The sequence below is a fragment of the Onychomys torridus genome, chromosome 1, assembly GCF_903995425.1.
Source record: "Onychomys torridus chromosome 1, mOncTor1.1, whole genome shotgun sequence".
Classification (NCBI taxonomy): domain Eukaryota; kingdom Metazoa; phylum Chordata; class Mammalia; order Rodentia; family Cricetidae; genus Onychomys; species Onychomys torridus.
In genome coordinates, this window is record NC_050443.1 from 162,511,043 (window position 1) to 162,532,942 (window position 21,900).

At 45.8% G+C, this 21,900-nt stretch overlaps 1 protein-coding gene across 1 annotated transcript in view; it reads right to left on the minus strand.

The window, feature by feature from the left end:
- The window catches only part of Cpn1 (carboxypeptidase N subunit 1), a 33,237-nt gene extending 13,286 nt beyond the window's left edge, over window positions 1-19,951 (minus strand). The window contains exons 1-5 of the mRNA XM_036176281.1: window positions 19,514-19,951; window positions 14,341-14,537; window positions 8,889-9,044; window positions 5,035-5,220; window positions 2,814-2,925 (exon numbers count right to left, since the gene is read on the minus strand). Of these exons, the coding sequence (XP_036032174.1) occupies window positions 2,814-2,925; window positions 5,035-5,220; window positions 8,889-9,044; window positions 14,341-14,537; window positions 19,514-19,736 (874 nt within the window). The 5' untranslated portion in view covers window positions 19,737-19,951. The remainder of the gene's footprint in view (window positions 1-2,813; window positions 2,926-5,034; window positions 5,221-8,888; window positions 9,045-14,340; window positions 14,538-19,513) is intronic.
- Between the last annotated feature and the right edge of the window lie 1,949 nt (window positions 19,952-21,900).

Consider the following 21,900-nt stretch of genomic DNA (forward strand, 5'->3'; position numbering starts at 1 on the left):
GTAGAGATGGCTCAGAGGTTAAGAGCACTGACTGCCCTTCTGGAGGTCCTGAGTTCAATCCCCAGCAACCACATGGTAGCTCACAACCATCTGTAATGAGATCTGGTGCCCTCTTCTGGCCTGCAGTCATAATGCTGCATATATAATGAATAAATAAAAAAATAATTTTAAAAAGAATGTTTTTTTTTAAAAAAAAGTGTAATCAGCAAGCCTGATGTGGTGGTGCATGCCTATAATCTCTGTCCTGTAGAGCCAGAGACTGGAGGGCTTGATATGAGTTCAAGGCTAGCCTGGACCATAGAGTGAATGCTAGGCCAGCCAGGGCTACACAAAGAAAGACTCTGTCTCCAAAGACCAAAGTGGGGGAAGGAGCACGTATTTGTCATTGAATACCTCCATACCTGCATTGGGGCATATGTGCTCGTTTTCATACAGACACACACGTACATGCACACACACACACCACACATTACATCTATAAATAATTTTAAAGGGTTACGATGGAGCTGGGTGGGTGGGATGCTCCTGGAGCCCCAGTTCCTGAGAGGGATGAGGTAGGAAGACCCCTTGAGCCCATGAGTGCAAGATCAGCCACAGCAACAGTGAGAACTAGCCACAAGAAAAGGATGGTAAGTTCTGTAGCACGTGTATTTTGTCACAATAAAAACTGAAAAATAATTATCCACTTGGTTAACTTTCACTTGTTCTTTGGGCTGATGAGAGCAAGCAGCTATTATAAAATGAATGCAGGAGGCTGGAGAGATGGTTAAGAGCACTGGCTGCTCCTCCAGAAGACCCGGCTTAGAATTGCAGCACCCATATGGTGGCTCACAGCCATCTATAACACCAGTTCTAGGGGATGCAAAACCTTCTAGCCTCCTCGGGCATCAGGCTCTTAAGGGTGCACAGACATACATGCAGGCAAAACACATGTACACATAAAATAAGAAAAAAACAGAGGAAGTTGGAGACTGGCGGTTAATTTTGGTTGTCAGCTCTACTAGACCCGGATTCCACTAAGAGATACGCTGCTGGGCATATCTATGGGGGACTTCCAGTCATCTGAAGTGGGATATAGGTGACGTCCTCCGGCAGAAATCCAGATAAAAGGTGGTTCAAGGGAAAGCTTTGCATGTGGCCTGCTTGTCTTTACGTCTTGCTGATGAGCTCATCTACCCTGTTCTTAAGTTCATGTACTCTGTTGCTGCCATCCACCCCCTGACACTGGAACCCAGCTTCTTTGGTCTTACAACATGGGCTAAAGACCACCTGCTCTTTAGGAACCCTCTAGGCCTTCAGCACCAGACTGGGGGTGCAGAGGGACCTAGCTTTGTGAGCTGAGCAGTTTCCGGGTCCTCAAATCTTCAGTGTGAGGACAGCCACTGTTGGATTACCCAGACTCTATCCTATAAGTGATTATAATAAATTCCCCTTTTAACATACATTCATTCTATGGATTATGTTCCTGTAGAAAACGCTGACTAATCCAGAGACCAATAACCATAACTCCAAACTCTATAAATGTTTTCCTCCCATGCACTAGAGTCCCCGGGAAGCCAGGGCCATCCAACTAAACACAACTCAACTCTGGGCCTTACTCCCAGAGTTTCTGACTCAGGCAAAGGGTCTAACTTCCCAAGGGGCACTGCTGATGCAGGGTCAGAGACCACGCACTAAGACAATCACTGTGATTGACTAATTAATCAAGTTATTCTTGAGATTGTGCCAGTTTGCTTTAGAGTGGAGATTTCTGAGGAGGCATGGGACGTGTTTCCTCAGAGGACAGGGAAGGTGGAGAAGGAGGAAAAAAAAAAAAGCATGATTTGAAAACACGTATCTAATGATTCCAATTTGTGGGGTGGGGAAGCTGATTTCCTAGAACAAAGTTAAAGAAATTAGAATCTAACTGAATCTTCCTTCTTGTGTTCAGGTAGGTTTGGGGCCACAAGTCTTAACTTCTCAGAACACAGTGACACCATGGCTTTTCTCCCCTCCACTCTCCCAGGACCAAACATCAGCTCATCCCTTGTCAATACCGGTGGTGAGAGTATGGGAAAAGATGGATGTGAACAGCTCCTGAGTGAACCCGGCTCCCTGCTCTAGCCTCTTCCCTGTCCTTACAGAGGAAGGTTCACAGCACACATTTATCCTAAGCCTGTCCCAGGCAAGGTGCAGGGAAGGGCTGGGGCTGGGGCTGGGGGGGAGGGGCAGAGTGCACCTGAAGTTGAACTCCCTGACCTTTTGTTATGAATGGCCAATGCTCACGCAGGAGTTGGTAGCCCTAGGAGAGAGAGAGAGAGAGAGAGAGAGAGAGAGAGAGAGACCAGCACCTTTGCTAACTGCTGCTGTCTGAAGCCCACCTCTGTGCTGCTTTTGAAAACAGAGCATTTAAAAGCCAGGCGTTTCAAGTGCTTTACTTACAGCATTAAATCCGTGAGGTGAGTGTGTTATCCAGCTTAGCTAGAGATGGGAAAACCAAAGTGCAGAGGGGCCGTGGGATTAGCCTGAAGCCACACAGCTGATACACAAGCAAGATGAACTCCAAGACAATTCGATCTCAGAGACCACACCCTTCACCACTGGATCTCATTACTTTCCTCCCATGCCCCAGCAGATCAGGGCGCAACACACTAGTTTTACAAGACCACACATGATCCCCACTTTGGTCTTTTAGGATCACAAATAGGCTATTAAATGCTAGCTTGGGAGTTCTCCATTTCTCCATTTCCCCTGTGGGAGGTGCAAAATTCTATCGCATTCCCCGTGAGTCCCTGAGAAGGAGGTAAAATGGCTGTTCCCAGGACTCCGCTTACCCTTGCTGAGAGAGTACCAGGAGGCCCCGTTGGTGATACCGTCTGGGAAGTAATCACCACAGTTCCAACCTTGGTGCATCCATCCGTGTGCATAGGAGTAGACCTTGGCCAGCTGGAGGAAAGACAGGAAATGACTGAGAGCAATCCCATCTCCCATAGCGGCAGCTCAGACTCTGAACTAGGGGATGCCAAGGGGCAACATGACACATACAGTGCATTATATGTTTCAGCGCAAGGAAGTGTGACCAGAGATAGAGGAGGAGGTGGTGGTGGTGGTGGTGGTGGTGTGTGTGAGAGTGTGCATGCATTTATGTAAGCGAGCATGATTCAGGCTGCAGTTAGGAATTCTGGATTCACTCTTGACCTCTCTCCTTCTCTCTGTTGGGTTTTTCCAGACAGGGTCTCACTCTGTTTTCAGGCTGGCTTTGAACTCAGTCCTGCCTCAGCTTCCCAGATGTTGTAATTGCTGTAGGAGCCCTGTATTCTGGTGTTTCTGCTTTCTCGGGGATAAGTCTGCCACGTGCAAAGAAATGGATGACAACAGATCACACAGAAGGTCCTTTTCAGTTGGGCCATTTTCTAGCTGAATTTAATGAAAGAAATCAAAGAATGAGTAAAGTAGAAAACGTGTATTTTGACAGATGAAAGATGTGTGTTGGGAAGAGAGGCACATACTTAGACTCTATGATCCCCATTGTTTTTTAATAATTTTTTTGGGGGGGCGGTTTTGAGACATCTGTTGCACGAATCCTAAATGGTCTTATAATAAAAGCCCGGAGCCAGATATCAGGGTAAATGCTGAAAGATCAGAGGAAACAAGGCATAGCCACTTCTCACCTCCCCAACTCCTCAGCCAAAAAGAGAAGATCCTGTCTCAACGAATCCTCTGACCACATGCCTCAGTCCTCAGCTGAAAGGGCCTTAGTTCCTGTCTCCATGCCTTATATGCCTTTCTCTGCCCAGTCATTTCACTTCCTATCTCAACCTCCCTAGTGCTGGGATTAATGGCGAGTGTGCTTCCCAAATGCTGGGGCTAAAGGTGTGTGCCACCGCTGCTTGGCCTCTGTGTCTAATCTAGTGGCTGGCTCTGTCCTCTGATCTTCAGGCAAATTTTCTTAGAGTACAACAAAATATCACCACAACATCTTTTCCTGGCTAGCCTGGAAATGGCTCTATAGACCAGGCTGGCCTCAAACTCACAGAGATCCACCTGTCTCTGTCTCCTAAATACTAGAATTAAAATACTTAGACCATGTACCACCACGCCTGGTCATTATTTTTTTATAACAGTAGACAAAATGTTATTACTGGAGAAAAATAAATTAATTTACTGCCTTTGAAAAGTAAATTGGTGTCATTTTCTGTAATTCATTGATAAATTATAATCAATATTACTAATATTTTATTATCTATAGATATATTCACATTATATATATTTTTTGGTTTTTCAAGACAGGGTTTCTCTGTGTAGCTTTGCACCTTTCCCGGATCTCACTCTGTAGACCAGGCTGGCCTCAAACTCACAGAGATCCGCCTGGCTCTGCCTCCTGAGTGCTGGGATTAAAGGTGTGCGCCACCACCGCCTGGCTCATATTTTATAATTTAGTTAATAAATTTTATTACAAAAGATCACAAACTTACAAAATATATGTTATAAATATATAACTCTCTATATTCATCTTTTAAAAAAAGATTTATATGTGTGTCTGTGTGTCTGTTGCCTGTGTGTGTGTGCATGTGAGTACAGTTGCCGTTGGAGACCAGAGTGTCAGATCCCCTGGAAGTGGTTTTGAGCTAACAAACATGGATGCTGGGAACACAACTGGAGTCTGCTACAAGAATAGCAAGGACTCTTAGCTTCAGACCCATCTCCCCAGCCACTGTTCTACTGTTTTATATTATTATTTAAGTCTTAATTTGCATGGTCTATTTTTCATTAAGATAGACATATTATCATAAAAGTGTAAGTTAGATTCTCTCAAAATTCACATTTCATTCCACTAACTCACAGCTTAAGTGTTCTTTATACATAGCAATTATAGAATGTTTTCCTTTTGATTTAATCATTCCTGGATTTATGGTCCATCACCTGAAATGAAATGTAACTTACTAGACAGCCCCTCCCAAGCAAACCCTGTTTTCTGTAACTGTCTGTGGACCTGTGTATCTCTGACATGAATCTCCTCTCCTGAGCCCAGTCCCCCGCTGCCATTCTGCCTACTGTCTGGAAGAGCTGGTCATCTGGTGTGGGGGAACTGGAGGTTCGATGGTGGGGACTTCGGAACCGATGCTCAAGTGACTTGTCATATGGGTAATTGGCCACCACAGCCCCGCCATGCAGATTGGCTGAGAGAACGAAGTTTAAGGAGCGAATCCACTGGATCACCGCCCGGGTCTCGGGTTCCACCTGTGAAGACATGAGAAGTTGGCAGCCAAGGTGTGGCTGAGCTGCCACATGGTCCCTCAGAGAATCCTGTCAGGAAGGAGCGAGCCTGCAGGAATTGTGAATCCCACTCCCTCCACCCCAGATATGAGAACTGGAGCTGGGAAACTTCCGCCTTGGTGGTGACGATTTCAAAATTAAGTATATGGGACCCCTTCCCAAAGTGAAATATGTGGATTATAATGCACGGAATAGGTGCAAAGAGAGCCTCCAGGGTAGGAAGACTCTTCAGTCCATGCGACAGTGATGGACGCTTCCAGCATGTGCACCCACACCCACAGAACACCAAGGGTAGTCACTAGTGGGACTAGTGATTTTAGATCCTGAGTGTTGGGTCAGTTCAATGTAGGCACATTGATTGTAATTAATGCACCACTCTGGGATATGATGTTGAAGGTGGGGTCAGGAAGTGTCATAAACACTATATTTTTTTACTCAACTTTGAGAGAGGAAGAGAGGGAGAAGGAAAGGGCACAAGGAGGGAGAAGAGAGAGCCGAAGATTTCCCAGTTCCTCCTGTGTAGCAAGGGCTGGGCTTCTAAGACATCTTTGCAAAAATCTAGGGTTCTAATAATAGAAACCACTTGCTTGAAGTAATGATTTCAGCCTCCTCTTCCCAACACATCTGCTGCACCATTTTAATGACACTCTGATCATATCTACATTTCATGGATTAGACACACTAATTTCTACTGAGTGTTACTTTGCTAGTGACTGGCGGGATTAAGAAAACCATGAACCCACTGGACCTGCAGCACAAAAGTCCAGTTGCCAGTGCTGTTCTCCCCACACATGGGCCTCTTTGGTGATCTCTTGAAGTCAATGAGTTAACGGCGCTTCCTGGACCAAAGGTCAGTTCTAAAGGTCCTGTCTCTCCAGTCCCCAAAGGGGACTAGCTGAGGAGAGTTGGGGCTTACACAAGCAGGGCAGACAGACAAACACACCATGTGTCGGTAGGTAAGTTCCCGGCAATGTTTGGTCATTTTGTCACTGTGCAAAGTCACAGAGTAAACTTACACAAACTAAGATGGCTACATGACCAAGGGGTCTCTGCTGTACGTGTGATCTCTGTTGGAGAAATTGTCATTTTGTGGCCTGTGGCTGCAGGACCAAGAGCTCAGGCCCTTTGATGCTCCATGTTCCAACCGGCCAGCTTCTGGTCGTTCCTTTCCCTCACGGCTCTTCTATCAGGAGCACAAGGGCCATTTTTCCTCTTCAGAGCTAGGCAGAGGACTGAGTAGGAGGCTCATTATCTTGTCTTATGCAGAGAAACAAGTTTAATAATCAAAGCATGGGGGATGCAGAGACAGCTCAGCAGCTAAGAGCACTTGCTGCTAGCACAGAGGACCCAAGTTCGGTTTCCAGTACCCATGTCAGCTCACAACCACCTGTAACTCCAGCTCCAGAGGATCTGACACCCTCTTCTGGACTCTGAGAACACCTGCAGCTAACATGGACACATCCCCACACAGACGCACAGACCCCCATATAATTACAAATATACAAACAAAATAAACCTTTCAAAAATTCAGAACATGGCTCACAACAATAATTCCAGCACTCTGGAAGCAGAGCAGGAGGAATGGAAGTTCAAGGTCATCCTCATAAGTAAGTTTGAGGCCAGCCTTGGCTACATGATATCTTGCCTCAGGAAATAAAAAATTACCTATGATATTCTTCTGCCTACATACACTGAATAGGACCATGTTATTTTTCACTTACTTAACCGAGCCAAAAGGACAGCTGTAACCAGAAATCCAACATGTCAATATAACTTTTACATCATTTTTCTAAAAAGATTTTATTTTATTTTAAATTATGTGTGGGTATGTGTGTCTGTGTGGGGGTATGTCCACAAGGACACAGGACATCAGCTATTCCTGGAACTGGTGTTACAGGCAATTGTGAGCTGTGTAATGTGGGTTCTCTGTAAGCATGGTAGACACAGTGAAGCACTGGGCCATCTCTCCAGCCCTCACCATTTTCAAGGGGAAATACTGACCCTATCCACCCAGGAACGTCCAATGAGAGGCCTCCCCTCTTTGTGTTCTTCTCCCAGTCTCTAAGCTTCGATGTTCACAGATGGAGCCCTCCCACCCAGGAGAAAAGTCAGGGCTGCCAGGGATGCTCCCAGAAAGGCAAAGGTTACGCTCAGCAGCAGCAGCAGCTCCAAGCAGGGTGGAGCCTTTCACGCTACCTCAGGCTTGCCAGATGCTGTCTCCAGTGAGAGGGTGGGAAACAAGGGGGCTTTAAGATGCAAAAGGTCACTCAGGAGGAAAGAAGAGGAGCCACAAGTTAGACACCATTCTATAGCTAACATGAGAACATCTGGTTCATCACAGGTAGGAGAAACTTGTCTGTAGAATGCTGGAGCTTTCTGTCAACAGTCCAGTATCAGCAGAAAGCATGTTGGAAACGTGAGTCAGAAGGTCTGTCTGTGTCTGTGCACATGAGTGTGCACATGCTGGTGTGTGCACGTGTAGGGAGGTCAGAGGATGAAGCTGGAGACCTTTCTTTTCCACTCTCCACCATACATGTACATGTTTTACAATTGCACTTATTTTGTGTGCATATGTGTGTGTGCATGAACACATATACATGACAGCCTGATGTCGAGGTCAGAGGACAACTTGAAGGAGTCAGCTCTCTCCTTCCATCATGTGGGTTCTGGGAATCAAACTCAGATCTTCAGGCTTGGCAGCAACTAACTTTACCCACTGGGCTGTCTCGCTGGCCCTACACCTAGCATTTTGGCATGGGTTCTGGGGTTCAAACTCAGGTCCCCATGCTTGTAGGACAAGAACTTTACCAACTGAGCCATCTCCCCAGTCCATGCCTAGGGTTTAATATTGATTCTTTCAGTTACTACTTATGTAAATTTAATTTGATCTATAAATGTAGTAGCTGTCAAACAGGGCTAATATTGGCTACCATTGCTTGCTGTGGGATGTCTTTCTGTATGCTGTGAATATGTGTTGCTCTGATTGGTTGATAAATAAAGCTGCATTGGCCTATGGCAAGGCAGCTTAGAGGCAGGAGGGAAATACAAGTAGATATATGGAAAGAAGAAAGGAGAGGAGGGAGAGATGCCTAGCCACAGCCCAAGGAGAAACAAGATGCCAGCAGACTGTTAATGCCACGGCCACGTGGCAAAACATAGATGAACAGAAATGGGTTAATTTAAGATGAAAGAGCTAGATAGCAAGAAGCCTGCCGTAGGTCAGACAGTTTGTAAATAATTTTAAGCGGCTGAAGGATTATTTTATAAGCAGCTAAGGGACTGTAGGGCTGTGCAGGACTGGAGAAATGTACCACTATAATTGCCTGTCACATTCATGTGCTATAGTGACCAACTGGAACAGGCTTCGAAAGAGCTTTGAGAAATCACCAAGAATCTGCCTTTTCCTCATTCACCACCATCACTACCAACCTGGACAGTAGTCAGTGAGGCCTTGCTGTCCAGAGGGAAGAGTACAAAGAAGTCTGAGAGCAAACATTCTTCTAGGTAGAGAAGCAAGGAAGGAGCTGATGTTCAATTCTCGACAGTTCTCTTGATGTGAAGAATGTTTAGCATCCCTCAAGCAACTCCAGGTGCCGAGTTACCAGCTTCTGTTGCCAATTTTCATCTCCTACCTGACTTTTCCAGTTGTCTGGGAGGGGCAAGTGGTGGTTGGGGCCACCGTACTTCTCGTTGTAGTAGAAATAGGTGTTGAGGTCGGGGAAGTTGCGGTTCAGGTCCACTCCATTTGCGTTGTTCCTTCCAACCAGATACCCAGATGTGTTTGGGCCCTGGGAGAAATGGAGAAAGGAAAAGATGAGCATTTAAGACAGAACCCTATATTTCAAGAGTGTGGTGTAACTTTTAAAGGTACTAACTACATTAGTTACTTTTCTGTTTCTGTGCTAAAACACCATGACCAAAATCAATTTAAGATTAAAAAAAAAAGTTTTATTTCAGATTACGGCTCCAGAAAGATAGGGGTGAGGGGGGAGAGGGTGAGTTTATAATGGGCCAGAAAGCAGGGCATAGTTGACATGCTACCATGATCTGGGCATGGTAGCAGGAGCAGGAGGTTGGCTGATCATGGTTAATCATAGGATGGAAACAGCGGGAGAGATCAGAAAATAGAGTGAGGCTGTAAATCCTCAAAGCACACCAACAGCAATGTACTTCCTCTAGCAAAGCTCAACCTCCCAAAGGTTCCAACCCCTTCTGCGCAAAGCACCACCAATGAGGGGTCAAGTGTTCAAACACATGAGCCTATGGAGGGTATGTCTCATTCAAACCAACGCACTAGCCTAATTTATGAAATGATGCAGCATTATTGCCTTTCATGTATCCAGTGTCCCCGTTGGGTGGTTCAAATGTAGACACCATGAAGTTCTAGGGGGTTCCAGGAGACTCCTAATATAGTTTTACAGAACTGCTTAAGAATACAATTCAATGTATTTTAGTATGCCCACAGAGTGGGAAAAACAACACCACTGTCATGATTATTCTAAAATCATAATTTCAGGACATTTCTGTTCCTGTAAAAATAAACTTCATTTCCATTCACGGTTGCTTCTTATTTTCACCCCAGTGCTGAAAAGCCATATTCTGTATCTGTGGAAACAGGACATGTAAAATGAGGTAACAAGCCACGTGGCAGCAAGTAAAGGGACAGAAATGGGTTAATTTAAAATGTAAGAGCTAGTTAGTAACAAGCCTAAGCTATCGGCCAAACATTTATAATTAATAATAAGTCTCTGTGTGGTTATTGGGAGTGGCTAATGGGACAGAGCTGATCGGTGGTCCAGGAAAAAAACTCTGCCTACATGATGTATACCAGGACGTTTTCTTTCTGGCTCCCCTGGACTCCCCAATGTGTCTGTTTCTGCGTATCTTTCCTTTCTTCTCTCTTCCCTCTGTGTTGATCCCCTAAGTCTCTGGCCTTTGAATACATGTTTTCCAGTTGGTGGCTGTTAGGGGACTTCTAGGAGGTGTTGCCTTGCTGGAGAGAAAGTATGTCACTAGGGTGAGCTTTGAGGTTTCAAAAGACCCGTACCATTCCTAGTGTCTCTGCCTTCTGCTCTTAGATCAAGATGTGAGCCCTCAGCTAACCCTGCCACCATGCCTTTGCTCTGCCATCATGGATTCTAAGGCTCTGAAACTGCAAGCCCAATTAAATGCTTTCCTAAGTTGCCTTGGCCATGGTGTTTTGTCACAATAACAGAAAAGTAACTAGTACATCTGTCCCCCATTCTTCCCTCCCTCATGAGACGAGGTCTTATGTATTCCAGTATGATCTTAAACTAGCTATATAGCAAGGATGGCCACGAACTTTCGATCCTCCTGCCCCCGTTTCCCAAATGCTGGGACCACAGGTGTGCAGCACTGTGCCTGGTTGTGTTCTTCTTATAAGGGCATCAGTAAAACTGGCTTTCGATTATGATTGTCTATAGATCCCTGTTTTGGACAGGGAAGTATATTTTTACAGGGGGGCAGCCATTACCACAGAGGCTCATAACCATTCAAAGTGCTAAGAATATGTGACTGTTGATGGCTTAGCCTTAGATGGGACATCTGCTCCCTTTCCAAGGCTCCAGGATCACTGTGGAAGAGGTGGTGGAATGGAGAAGTGCTGTGGAATGCTATCTCCCAGGCAGGACAACAGCTGTTGAATTCATGGACTCACACTAGCTGTGATTCCCTGTGTAAAACCTGCACCAGATTGGGCTCCTCAAAACTCCCTAGACCCCACCCTCTCTGAGGATTTACAGACAGTTAATGGCTGTGAGGGAGAAGAGGCTCCCAAGGCCCTGCCCTTCCCTGAAGAGCTATTGATGGTTAATGGGTAGCGGGGAGTTCTTCAGTGGTCTAGCCACAAGTAAAATGCTCATGTTCCAATAACTGACCCTCCACCCATGCTCACAAAAGCAACCTTAATTAAACTCTGGGTCACATTCAAGAGGTGGAAAGGATGACTTTATATACATATATGAAAATGTCACCAAGAAACCCTTATGTATAGTTAACATATGCTAATGAAACTAAATTATGGAATAATAGGATTCTTCTGAGTAATCTTAAACTTCTGGATCCCTTAACGTCTCTGTTCATAGTTCAGATTTTATCTTTATTTGTTCGTGTATTCCCTCACTTACCTACTCATTCATCCCTCTAGTCAACTACCATTCACTTACGCATTGTCAATCCAAGGCCCTCAGACACTGGGGAAAGAGCTAAGTGAGATATTACTCTAGCCTTCTAGGAATTCATAGCACACTTGGGGAGCTAGACACATACATAAATAAATAGAAAGTGGTATAACAGAGATGGGTTAGGGTTACCATCAGTAGCCCGGGCTCTGCTGTTAAGAGTGCTTGCCTGGCATTCACAAAGTGCTCTGTTCAGTCCCTGACACTGGTAAACACCAGGCACTATGGCATATGTTCACAAGTTCAAGGTAATGCTTTGCTTCATAGCAAGTTCAAGGTCAGCCTGGGCTACATGAGATACTGTTTCAGAGTGTGTGTGGCGGGGGCAGGTCTGTGCATGTGCCTGTGGGGCGGAGGTCATAAGAATTATTGTTTGTGTCACTGGAGAAGGGAATAGTGTCCACTACAGTCCTACAGATGAAGTGGGTAAAGCTCAAATTCTTGGCTGTTCCCAGAAGTGAGGTGAACGAACCCCACTTTCTATTGGAAACTCAGAGATGTCATTCAAAATTTCTCTAAGAATCTTTATAATTCTCAGCGTCTCCCTTTTTACATGGGCATCCCACTCACATTTTATTCTTAGATTGCACTGAAAACATGACATTTTTCAAAGTTCTCTGAAGTTACCCACATCATTTCTGTTACAGTGCAAACATTTATGGACTTTTGAGTTTGGTATGCACCTCTAAGCAGGGCCTTTGTCACTACTTCCTGTTCTTAGCAATGTAGCTCTTTTTTTCTTTCTTTTCTTTTTTCTAAGACAGGGTTTCTCTATGTAGCCCCGGCTGTCCTGGAACTCACTTTGTAGACCAGGCTGGCCTTGAACTCAGAGATCCACCTGAATCTGGCCCTCAAGGGCTGGGATTAAAGGTGTGCACCACCACTGCCTGGCAGCGATGTAGCTCTTAACTGTCACTATTAAGAGCAATGGGCTTTATCGGTTGATTTTGTACATAACTGGTCCTTAGTCAAGCTGGCAAGGAAGGGCTTTCTGAGCTGCAGGTTGTGGGCTGGTGTCAGAGTGTTTACTTAGTGTGTGTGAAACTTCTGGATTTCATCTCCAGCAGAGCCAAAGCTGTGGGGAGGGGGGTAATGAGGAGGAAGGAAAAGAAAGGGGAGGAGAGAAAATGAGGAGGAAAAAGAGGAAGAGGAGGGACATCACCTAGATGCAGGTTCTTAGGTTCCCATAAAGAGCAAATGGTGTAATAGATTCCTATTGCTAAGCCGGATGGCGGTGGCACACGACCTCAGTTCTATCTGCAACCATGATCCTCTCTACCCAAGCATTATAACGTTTTTTCATAGGGTGTGAATCACCAGGGAACCTTTGATTCTGCTTCCCTGCACATGGCTTTAAAGTCTGGCTAAGCATCTCCCCGGGCAGCCATGCCGACAGCTTTTCTCTGGGCAGAAGTCTGAGAACCTGCTAGGTCCTCTCTCAGATTCAACCAAGTTCAAGACCTGCTCCCTCTGATTAAGAACACACCAGGTGGGCAGAGAAGGGGCTACAGGGGATTTCTGCTGTCCCTCCTTTGTCTGGTGCTAAGGATGGGGACAGCACCGAGTTGCTTCTCCAGCTTCCCTGCTGTGTTCAGAGGAGCTAATGCAGGACAAGAGCCATACTGGAGTTCTCCCTCCTCAAGGCTGGAGGCCTGGCAGGGCTTCCCATCAGTTCTCTCCGTGTGTTCAGTCGCTTGTGCTGCGTCAGCATCCTGGCTCGGGCACCCTATCTGCCTCCACTCTCCCCGACTCAAGCAGATTTAAAATATACTTTAATGTAAGCCTCCTTCTGCAAAGACATTTAGACACAGCTTTTAAAAGAATGCATGTGGCCGGGCGGTGGTGGCGCACGCCTTTAATCCCAGCACTCGGGCGGCAGAGGCAGGCGGATCTCTGTGAGTTTGAGGAAAATACATGTGCTGTGTGGACGCAGCCTGATGCCCAGGCCTTTCTGTGACGTTAAGCAGACTGAACTGGGACTCGAAGCCACATTTCTTTCTTTCTTAGTTGTTTTTTTTTTTTGGGGGGGGGGGGTTCGAGACAGGGTTTCTCGGTGTACCTTTGCGCCTTTCCTGGATCTCGCTCTGTAGACCAGGCTGGCCTCGAACTCACAGAAATCTGCCTGGCTCTGCCTCCCGAGTGCTGGGATTAAAGGCGTGCACCACCACCGCCAGGTTCGAAGCCACATTTCAAAGATCTTCCCCTGTTACTCTGACACAGGGCCACAAAGCAGCGCCAGGGTTGAAAGGGGGACATGAAGGCATGCCGTATTTACGTTAGGGAACGAAGGGCAAAGCCAGCAAGCACGTTTCTGTGCAGCTCACTGCACCGTCAATTCCAGAATAAAGAACTGGAATGGTGTGCACTGAAGGAGATGGAGGCCTGGGGACGCAGCGCCTGGGTCAGGCGGGGCCTGAGTTTGAGACCTGCTTTGGGAGGCTGGGGAATATAGTTCAGTTTATATTAACTCAGCTAGCATGTTTAGTTTAAAGCCTCGATGGGTGAAAGGGGTGGGAGGGAGAGGAATCATCTAGAATTAACCTCCCACCCCAAATATCTGGGGAAAGTGTGTGCTCTTCTGCTAAAAGTGCAGGAAGGTGGGTATGTGGGAACACCCTCGCTCGCTCGTCGGCAGTATTTTACTGCTTAGCTGGACTACGGGAGGGACTGAGTTCAACCAGAGCCCTCAGTGGAGCACTTCAGGGATGCTAACGTTTAAACCCTTTGCTTCTGCCTTCCCTGCATCCCCGGGGTTTTACCCTTCTCTTTCATCTCCCTCTCCCTCTTTGTACTGACATTTACAAAGGGACTTGGAACACTGTCCACTGACTCATTTCATAGGACGGCTTTAGTCTCTTCATTGCCTCGCCCTTGGGCAGCGTACCTGCGCAGCAGCCACCTCGTAGCCGTCAGGGTTCATGGACGGCAGGATGTGAATGCGCGTGTCTTGGATGAGGCGCAGGATCCGCTGGTTCCGGTTCCGGAACTCCTCACAGAGGAACTCCGACAGCTGCAGGAGCAGCTCACGGCCCAGCACCTCGTTTCCGTGCATGTTCCCCACGTACTTGACTTCCGGTTCCACTGGAAACAGAAACACAACCCAGCTATTGAAGGGGCAGGCAGGAAGACCACGAGTTCAAGGCCATCTCTAGCTTCCATAGTGCGTTCCAGACTAACCTAAGACTCACAAGACTGTCTCACCCCACTCCACCATATTGTCCCCCTCCATAAATAGATGACAGATAGATAGATAGATAGATAGATAGATAGACAATAGATAGATAGAAGATAGATAGATGGAAGATAGATAGATAGATAGATAGATAGATAGACAATAGATAGATAGAAGATAGATAGATGGAAGATAGATAGATAGAAGATAGATAAATGAAAAGAAAGTTCAGGCTTTCATTAGGTCTTTCCCAGAAACCCCTAAGCCCCTTCCTAATAAATTGTGATTGGAAAAGTTATAGAAATTCATGTCTGGGATAATAATGACCACCGTGTATTGAACCCCCAAGTGTATTAGCTGTTCACATCATTATTGCTAACTTTCACAGAGAACTTGTGGAGCAGGTCCCATAGCCTCAGCGTGAAGGAGAGTGAGTGACAGAAGACACTAAGTAACTTGTCTGAGGCTGCCTGTGTTAGAGGTCAAAGACCAGGGAGCACTCAGGACCATTTGGAGGAGCACAGCATAAAGACACACCCAGAACACTGCTCAGACACCAGTCTTTCTGGGCCATGGCGTTTCCCCAAAACTTGTCTCATAAAGTACTCTTGGTCCTAAAACAGGCTTCCCTGTTGAAGATGTAAGTTGTTTGGTCTATGGGGCTCTGGAATCTCTCCTTCAGAGCCAGAAAGGCATGTCTTGAGGCATGAGAGAAAGGAATCACCTTTTGCCTGAGTCCTTATTCTTCCCTTTGGCCACATTAGCTGTTAACGGACATCAGAAGTGAGGATCTGTGAAAACCTCAAGATCAGGGTTCTCAACCTTCCTGATGCTGTGACCCTTTAATACAGTTCCTCATGGTGTGGGGATCCCAACCATAACATTATTCCCATTGCTACTTCATAACTGTAATTTTGCTACAGTTATGAATTGTAGACATTGGCTATGCAGAATATCTGATATGCGACGCTGTGGGGCTGTGACCCCCAGGCTGAGAACCACTGCTCCAGTGTCCTGTGAGACAGCTGTGCTACGCTCTGAACAGAAGCTCTTGCCAGGGCTGCCTTCTTTCCTCCACAGCACGCTTCTGCTTCTCTGCTAGTCGACTCTTCCTGTCTGTCCCGTATTTCTTCACTGTCCGGTTCAAACACTGTAAGTACGTGTCACCAGCTTAAGCTCTTCTTGCTAGAAGGGAGTCCTTTGCAGCCTTCCCTTTTACGGTACTTATTGTTCTGAGCTCTATTTACACAGGCACACGTCCTGCTTCCTTATGGACCTAGTATTAGCCAAGTAGATGATCTTAACACGCCTTTAGAAAAAAAAAATCCATCATTATTATCTTAGTGTTCCTGTATATAACGAGCCTCTCTAAAAGAATGCCTTCAATCCACAAGGATCATATTTTTAAAAATAATATGCAGGTTTGGTATAGTGGCGCTTGCCTTTAACGTCAGCACTTGGGTGTCATCAGGCAGATCCCTGTGAGTCTGAGGCCAGCTTGGTCTACACAGCAAGTTCCAGGCCAGCAGGGCTACCTAGAGAGACTCAACTCAAGAAAAATATCGCTGGGTGGTGGTGGTGCATGTCTGTAATCCCAGCACTTGGGAGGCAGAAGCAGGCAGATCTCTGTGAGTTCGAGGCCAGCCTGGTCTATAGAGCTAGTCCAGGACAGACTCAAAAGCTACAGAGAAACCCTGTCTCGAAAAAACAAAAAACAAACAAACAAAAAAAAAATCATTTCATTTAATACGTATTCTATTGCTTTAATCTTTTGTCTTTCTTTTTCCCTTCTTTCCTTCCTTCTTTTTCCTTTATTCTTTCTTTCTTAATTTTTTTCTTTCTTTCTTGTTTTTTTGTTTGTTTGTTTGTTTGTTTGTTTGAGACAGGGATCTCTACGTAGCCTTGGACTGTCCTGGAACTTGCTATGTAGAGCAGGCTGGCCTCACAGAGATCTTCCTGCTCCTGCTGTCAAGTGCTGGGAATAAAGGTGTGCACTGCCATGCCAGCCCATTTCTTATCCCTCTCCCTCCCTTCCTTCCTTCCTTCCTTCCTTCCTTCCTTCCTTTCTTTCTTTTAAGAAAATGTCTGTGATAGTAAGTAGTGGGTATTTGTCTTCGGGAAAACCAAATCCGGAGAATCTGTTTAGTCTCCTCTCTTCTCTTAGTTACCCGAAGCAATGGGAGACTCGGGCAGAGGAACCGCTAGTCTGGTTCACACAGCGTAGTGCTGCGTGTTCAGGGGAAGCTCACCAGCAAGCCCTCTGCTTCCTATTTCCATAGAGACAGAATGCAACCCTTTCCCATAATGAGCTCCAACGGCGATTGCTGTGGCTGGGGCTCTCACACCTTCACATCTGCATCTTCGTAACCCATCTCCCCTTAGTCTTCCTGCATCTGTGTGGCACCTTAGCATCCATGATCCCCATCAGGGGCTGACAAGGAGGGGCTTTGTGGACAGTTATCACTATCACAACTACTCAACTCTTTCAGTAGAAGCCAGCACAGATAATTCAAGAGCAGATTGAATGTTATGGTGATCCATGAAACTTCATCACCGGACGGGAGATAAGTGGGATTGGAACATGATGTGATATCCACAAAGAGTCAATAAAAATTAAACAAACAAACAAACAAGCCCATTCACCAGAGCAAGTGGCTGGTCCTAAAACTGTGGTTGTTGGCCTCCATCCCAAGTCCTCTTTAAAGTCAGAGTGCATGGCTCTTCTGTCTAAAACTCTACAGCAGCATCTCGCTTTGCTCACAGTAAAGGCTAAGATGGGTCCACCTGCTTCTGAGTCCCGAACAAGCTCCCTGGTGCCCAGTGCTCTCCACCACCTGGCTCTGACCTCAGTGCCAATTGTACTGGCTCCTGGGGGCTGCATTTTCTTTCTCCTTAGGCTGCCATGCCCTCCCCATCAGAGACCTTCAGATCTCTGCTCAACACCCCGCAGAGAAGCCTGTGGGGCACCAGTGACCTCTCTGCTTCCTTACCGATTGCCACATAGCAGGACCATCTCTCCTTCCTGTTCAAGTTCTCGCTACAGAACTTACTCCATCTGACATACCAAGCGTTTGCCCAGTGTGCCATTTATTGATGGTCTCAGTCCACTATAATTCAGGCTTATTAGGGAAAAGATGTATTATTCTTTGTTGTATTTCTAAAGCCTACAAAAGTGCCAGCATGCCTGCCTGAAAATTCTTTTTAATAAGGACCTCCCCCTCTCTTTCCTTCTGGTTTATTATTGAATCATATGTGTGTATGTATGGGTGTTCCATAGAGCCCAGAAAAGGCTATCAGATCCCTTTGAACTGGAGTTACAGGTAGATGAGCTGCTTGGGTGCCTGGAACCAAACTTGGGGCCTCTATAAGAACAGCAAGTGCTCTCTTGGCGGCTGAGCCACCTCTACATCCTCAACAGAAGTTCTTCTGTCTAGCAGGCAATGGGTAAATATTTGTAGCATGGAGGGATGTAAGGAGCAAATGAAAGAACTGCTAACTCAGGGGAAAAGAGGGATCAGTGAGAGCCAACATTGTCTGCAACAGCCTCAAGGAAGGCCTTGAGCACTAAGCGGCACCAAGAAGGGGCGTGGCCTGAAGAGGCTGACCTCATAAAGTCCATCAACAGCCTTAAACTTCCACAATATGCATGTGATCTGAACAAAAGCAGGTGCTTGCTAAGGCAAGACCCTGATCCCAGGGAACCACATCGTCCTTCTTGAGCTTTCTCTGTGTAAAACTTTGAAGCTCTCACTGCCGGTATCCATTGGACCTTTAAAGCAGAAGTGCAAGAAGACTGTATTTGTAATGAAAGAAATGATCTGGCATCTCCCAGGCAAGTGAGAGCAGACGGGTTCAGAGAACGGTCATCTTGGCATGACAGACCCAGTGGGAGTATCGTGCAATGACAGAAAGCAAATCATCATGCAGAATGGAGCAGGGCTGGGTATGGGAGGGAGAGACAGACAGTCTGAAGGAGGAACTGACATAAGTCATGTGACTTAGCTCAAATGTCACCATTGTTATAAACAAAGCAACGAGAGACTAGAGACATCATCCAAGTTCATCAGTGTGTGAGTGGTTACTGAGGCCAGACAATAGCATGTCACACAACCAAGAAAGCCATAGAGGGTCATTCATTGACACAGAGTGAAAAGACACTTGCCTTTGAGAGGTAGGATTGACTATCACATCTGGAAGGAGCAATATCAAGCCATGTAAATAATAGTTATCCTTGAGTGTTTGGACTGCGTTTCAGTTTTATTTTTTTAAAAAGATCTAATTTCTAGTCTTTTCAGTTGGTTAGTTGTTTTGAGATGGGCTTTTTTTTTTTTTTTTTTTTTAATGTTGCCTGGCTTGTCATGAACTATTTTTGAAGCAAACAAGGATTGCTTGGATAACAGAAGCAAACTAACAAAAAAGAAAACGAATATCCCAACCTCTAAACTCTCTCTAGGACACCATGTTGGATCACTGCCGTTCTTGGAAGAGATCTGCCTGGCCCCTCGGGAGAATGAGGAGGTCAACCATTTCTGCTATGTTCACAAGCTATTGGATCCTGCTAGAAGGAATGAGAGAAAAAAGACCAGGGGTGTGTGTGAGGGAAGAGAGGGGAGGCTGGAGGGAACAGGAGGAAGACACCCTTTACCCCTGAAGTCTTGAGCAAACAGAAGTCAGGAAGGAGGAAAGCGCTGTAGCCTGAACTGGGGTTGCAGCTCCCCGGGTCCAAAAGAATCTTGAGAGCCAAGTAGGACCGACCGCCTGCCTTCTCAGGTGGAGGAAGAGGTAATGCATTGTATATGGAGGTCTCCTGCTACAACCACCACTATCTCTGGATTTGTAGAAGGTGTTGGTTTCTCAACACACCCCAGAACTACTCAAGACTTACAGGCCTCGTGGATTCCCGGGTGGTCACTGAACTCCAGCACGTAGAGGTACCTCCCCTTCACGCTGCGCCCGATATTGTAGAGCCGCGTGATGTCCGGGCATTGGTTATGCACCTTGTATAGCGTCCGCACGAGGTCATCATAGCGGTGGTGACGAAAGGTCACAGGGGCAACTAACTTGGAGAGAAGGAGGAGGGGCAGGAAGGCTGAAGGTAGATCTGGCATCTCACCGAGCTTCCCAAGCGCTCTGCAATGTGCCTCCCGCTCTCAGGATCCAGAGCCAAGAGCGGCCAGGCGGGGCCTCGCACCTGCCGCACCTGCAGGAGACTGGGGACCGGCCTCCGTGACTCTGGGAATTATTTCCGAGGCCCTAGGATAGCCACGATGCTCCGCCGTCTCATGTCTCTTCCTCTCTTAAGCCTAGAAAACCTTTTGGGAGGTTTCTGCGCATCCCCACTTTGGGATTCTGGCTTACTGATTAACTGGACTGTAAACAGGCCTCAAGAAACAGCTGCTTATAACCCTTTGGTGCCCAGGGGCTTTTAAGACATTCGGCATGTGCTAGTTACAACTTACAAATAGGGCTATCTGTTCCTTTTGGCCACACTCCACCCCCTGTGCCCCATTCTGAAGCACTGTTCTGTCTTGTCCTCCCACTCAAAACCAAAACAATTTGAGAAAATGAGGCACATACTTCGAGCAAGCAATTGGAAACCTCATATTTGATAATGTATATATAATTAATAAATTATTTATAACAAAACAATAGGAAGACAATCCTATTTCAACATTGTCAAAGGATAACGGCTTTCTGAATGGGACTCTGACAGCTGAGGAAATTAGAGTAATAATTGGCAGGTGTGACTGCATCAAACTAAAGTTTCTCCATAGCAAAGAGTAAAGCCCACAGAACAGGAGAAAATGTTTGCCAGATATTAACCTAATATAAAATTAATATCCAAAATTTAAAGTACTTGGAAAATTAAACCCCTGCTGGAATGCACTGACACACCTATAATTCTAGTACCCAGAAGCTGGAGGATTACTGGAGTTTGAAGTCGGTCTGGTCTATGTAGTGACTTCCAGGCCAGCCAGGGCTAGCTGATCAGACCTTGTCTCAAAAACCCCAAATAGGTGTTAGAGAGATAGTTTAGCAGTTAAGAGCAAAGGCTGCTTTCCAGAGGACCGAGGTTTGAGTCCTACACCCACATGGGAGTTCATAACCACCTATAACTCCAGTTCCAGGGGACTTGACAGCCTCCCCTGGCCTCCACAGGCACCAGTCACATACATGGTAACAGACAGACATGTGGGCAAAACACCCATACACATAAAATTTAAAGAACAGTGTCTTAGTTAGGGTTTCTGTTGCTGTGAAGAGACACCATGACCATGACAACTCTCAAAAAGGAAAACATTTAATTGGGGTGGCTTATGTTTTCAGAGGTTTAGTCCATTATCATCACGGTACAACATGGTGGCATGCAGGCAGACATGGTGCTGGAGAAGTAGCTGAGAGTCCTATATCTCGACTCAAGGTAACAGGAAGTGGTCTAAGATACTGGATGTGATTTGGAGACCTCAAAGCCCACCTCCACAGTGACAAACTTCTTCCAACGAGGCCATATTATTCCAGCAAAGCCATACCTCCTAATAGTGGTACTCCTTATGAGCTTATGGGGGCCAATTACATTCAAACTACCACAAACAGCAACAGTAAAATTAAACAATAGAATGGATAGTCCAATCAATGAGTAAAGGAGCTGAACAGACACTTTTCAAATCAAGATGTTAACATCTTTAATCATCAGGAAAATACAAATGAAAACAAGATGGAAAGTCTGTCTCACTCCAGTCAGGATGACTAACATCAAGAAAAGGGCAATGCTGGTGATAACATAAAGAAATATAAATCAGTCCCCAGCCATTCTGGAAACAAATATGTGTTTCTTACAAAAAAAATTAAAATCATGTCATATGACCCAGCTATCACATTCTTCGGTGTATGGCCAAAGGAATCTAAGTCAGCACAACATGGTGAAACCTTTACATCTGTGTTCACTGTAGCTCTCTATTCCCAATAGTCATGTTGTGGAGTTATCCTTGGTGTTCAGCAACAGATGGATGGATAAAATGTGATAAACATACACACAGTAGAGAATTAGTCAGCCATAAAGAATAAAACTATGTTGCTTTCAAGAAGGGGATGGATCTGAGATCATACAATGTTAAGTGAAATAAGCCAGATTCAGAATGTCAGTTATTATATATATATATTTTAAATTATGTGTAAAATCTTATTTTAAAAAAGACATTAAGCTGGGCAGTGGTGCCACATACCTTTAATCTCAGCACTCGGGAGGCAGAGCCAGGTGGATCTTTGTGAGTT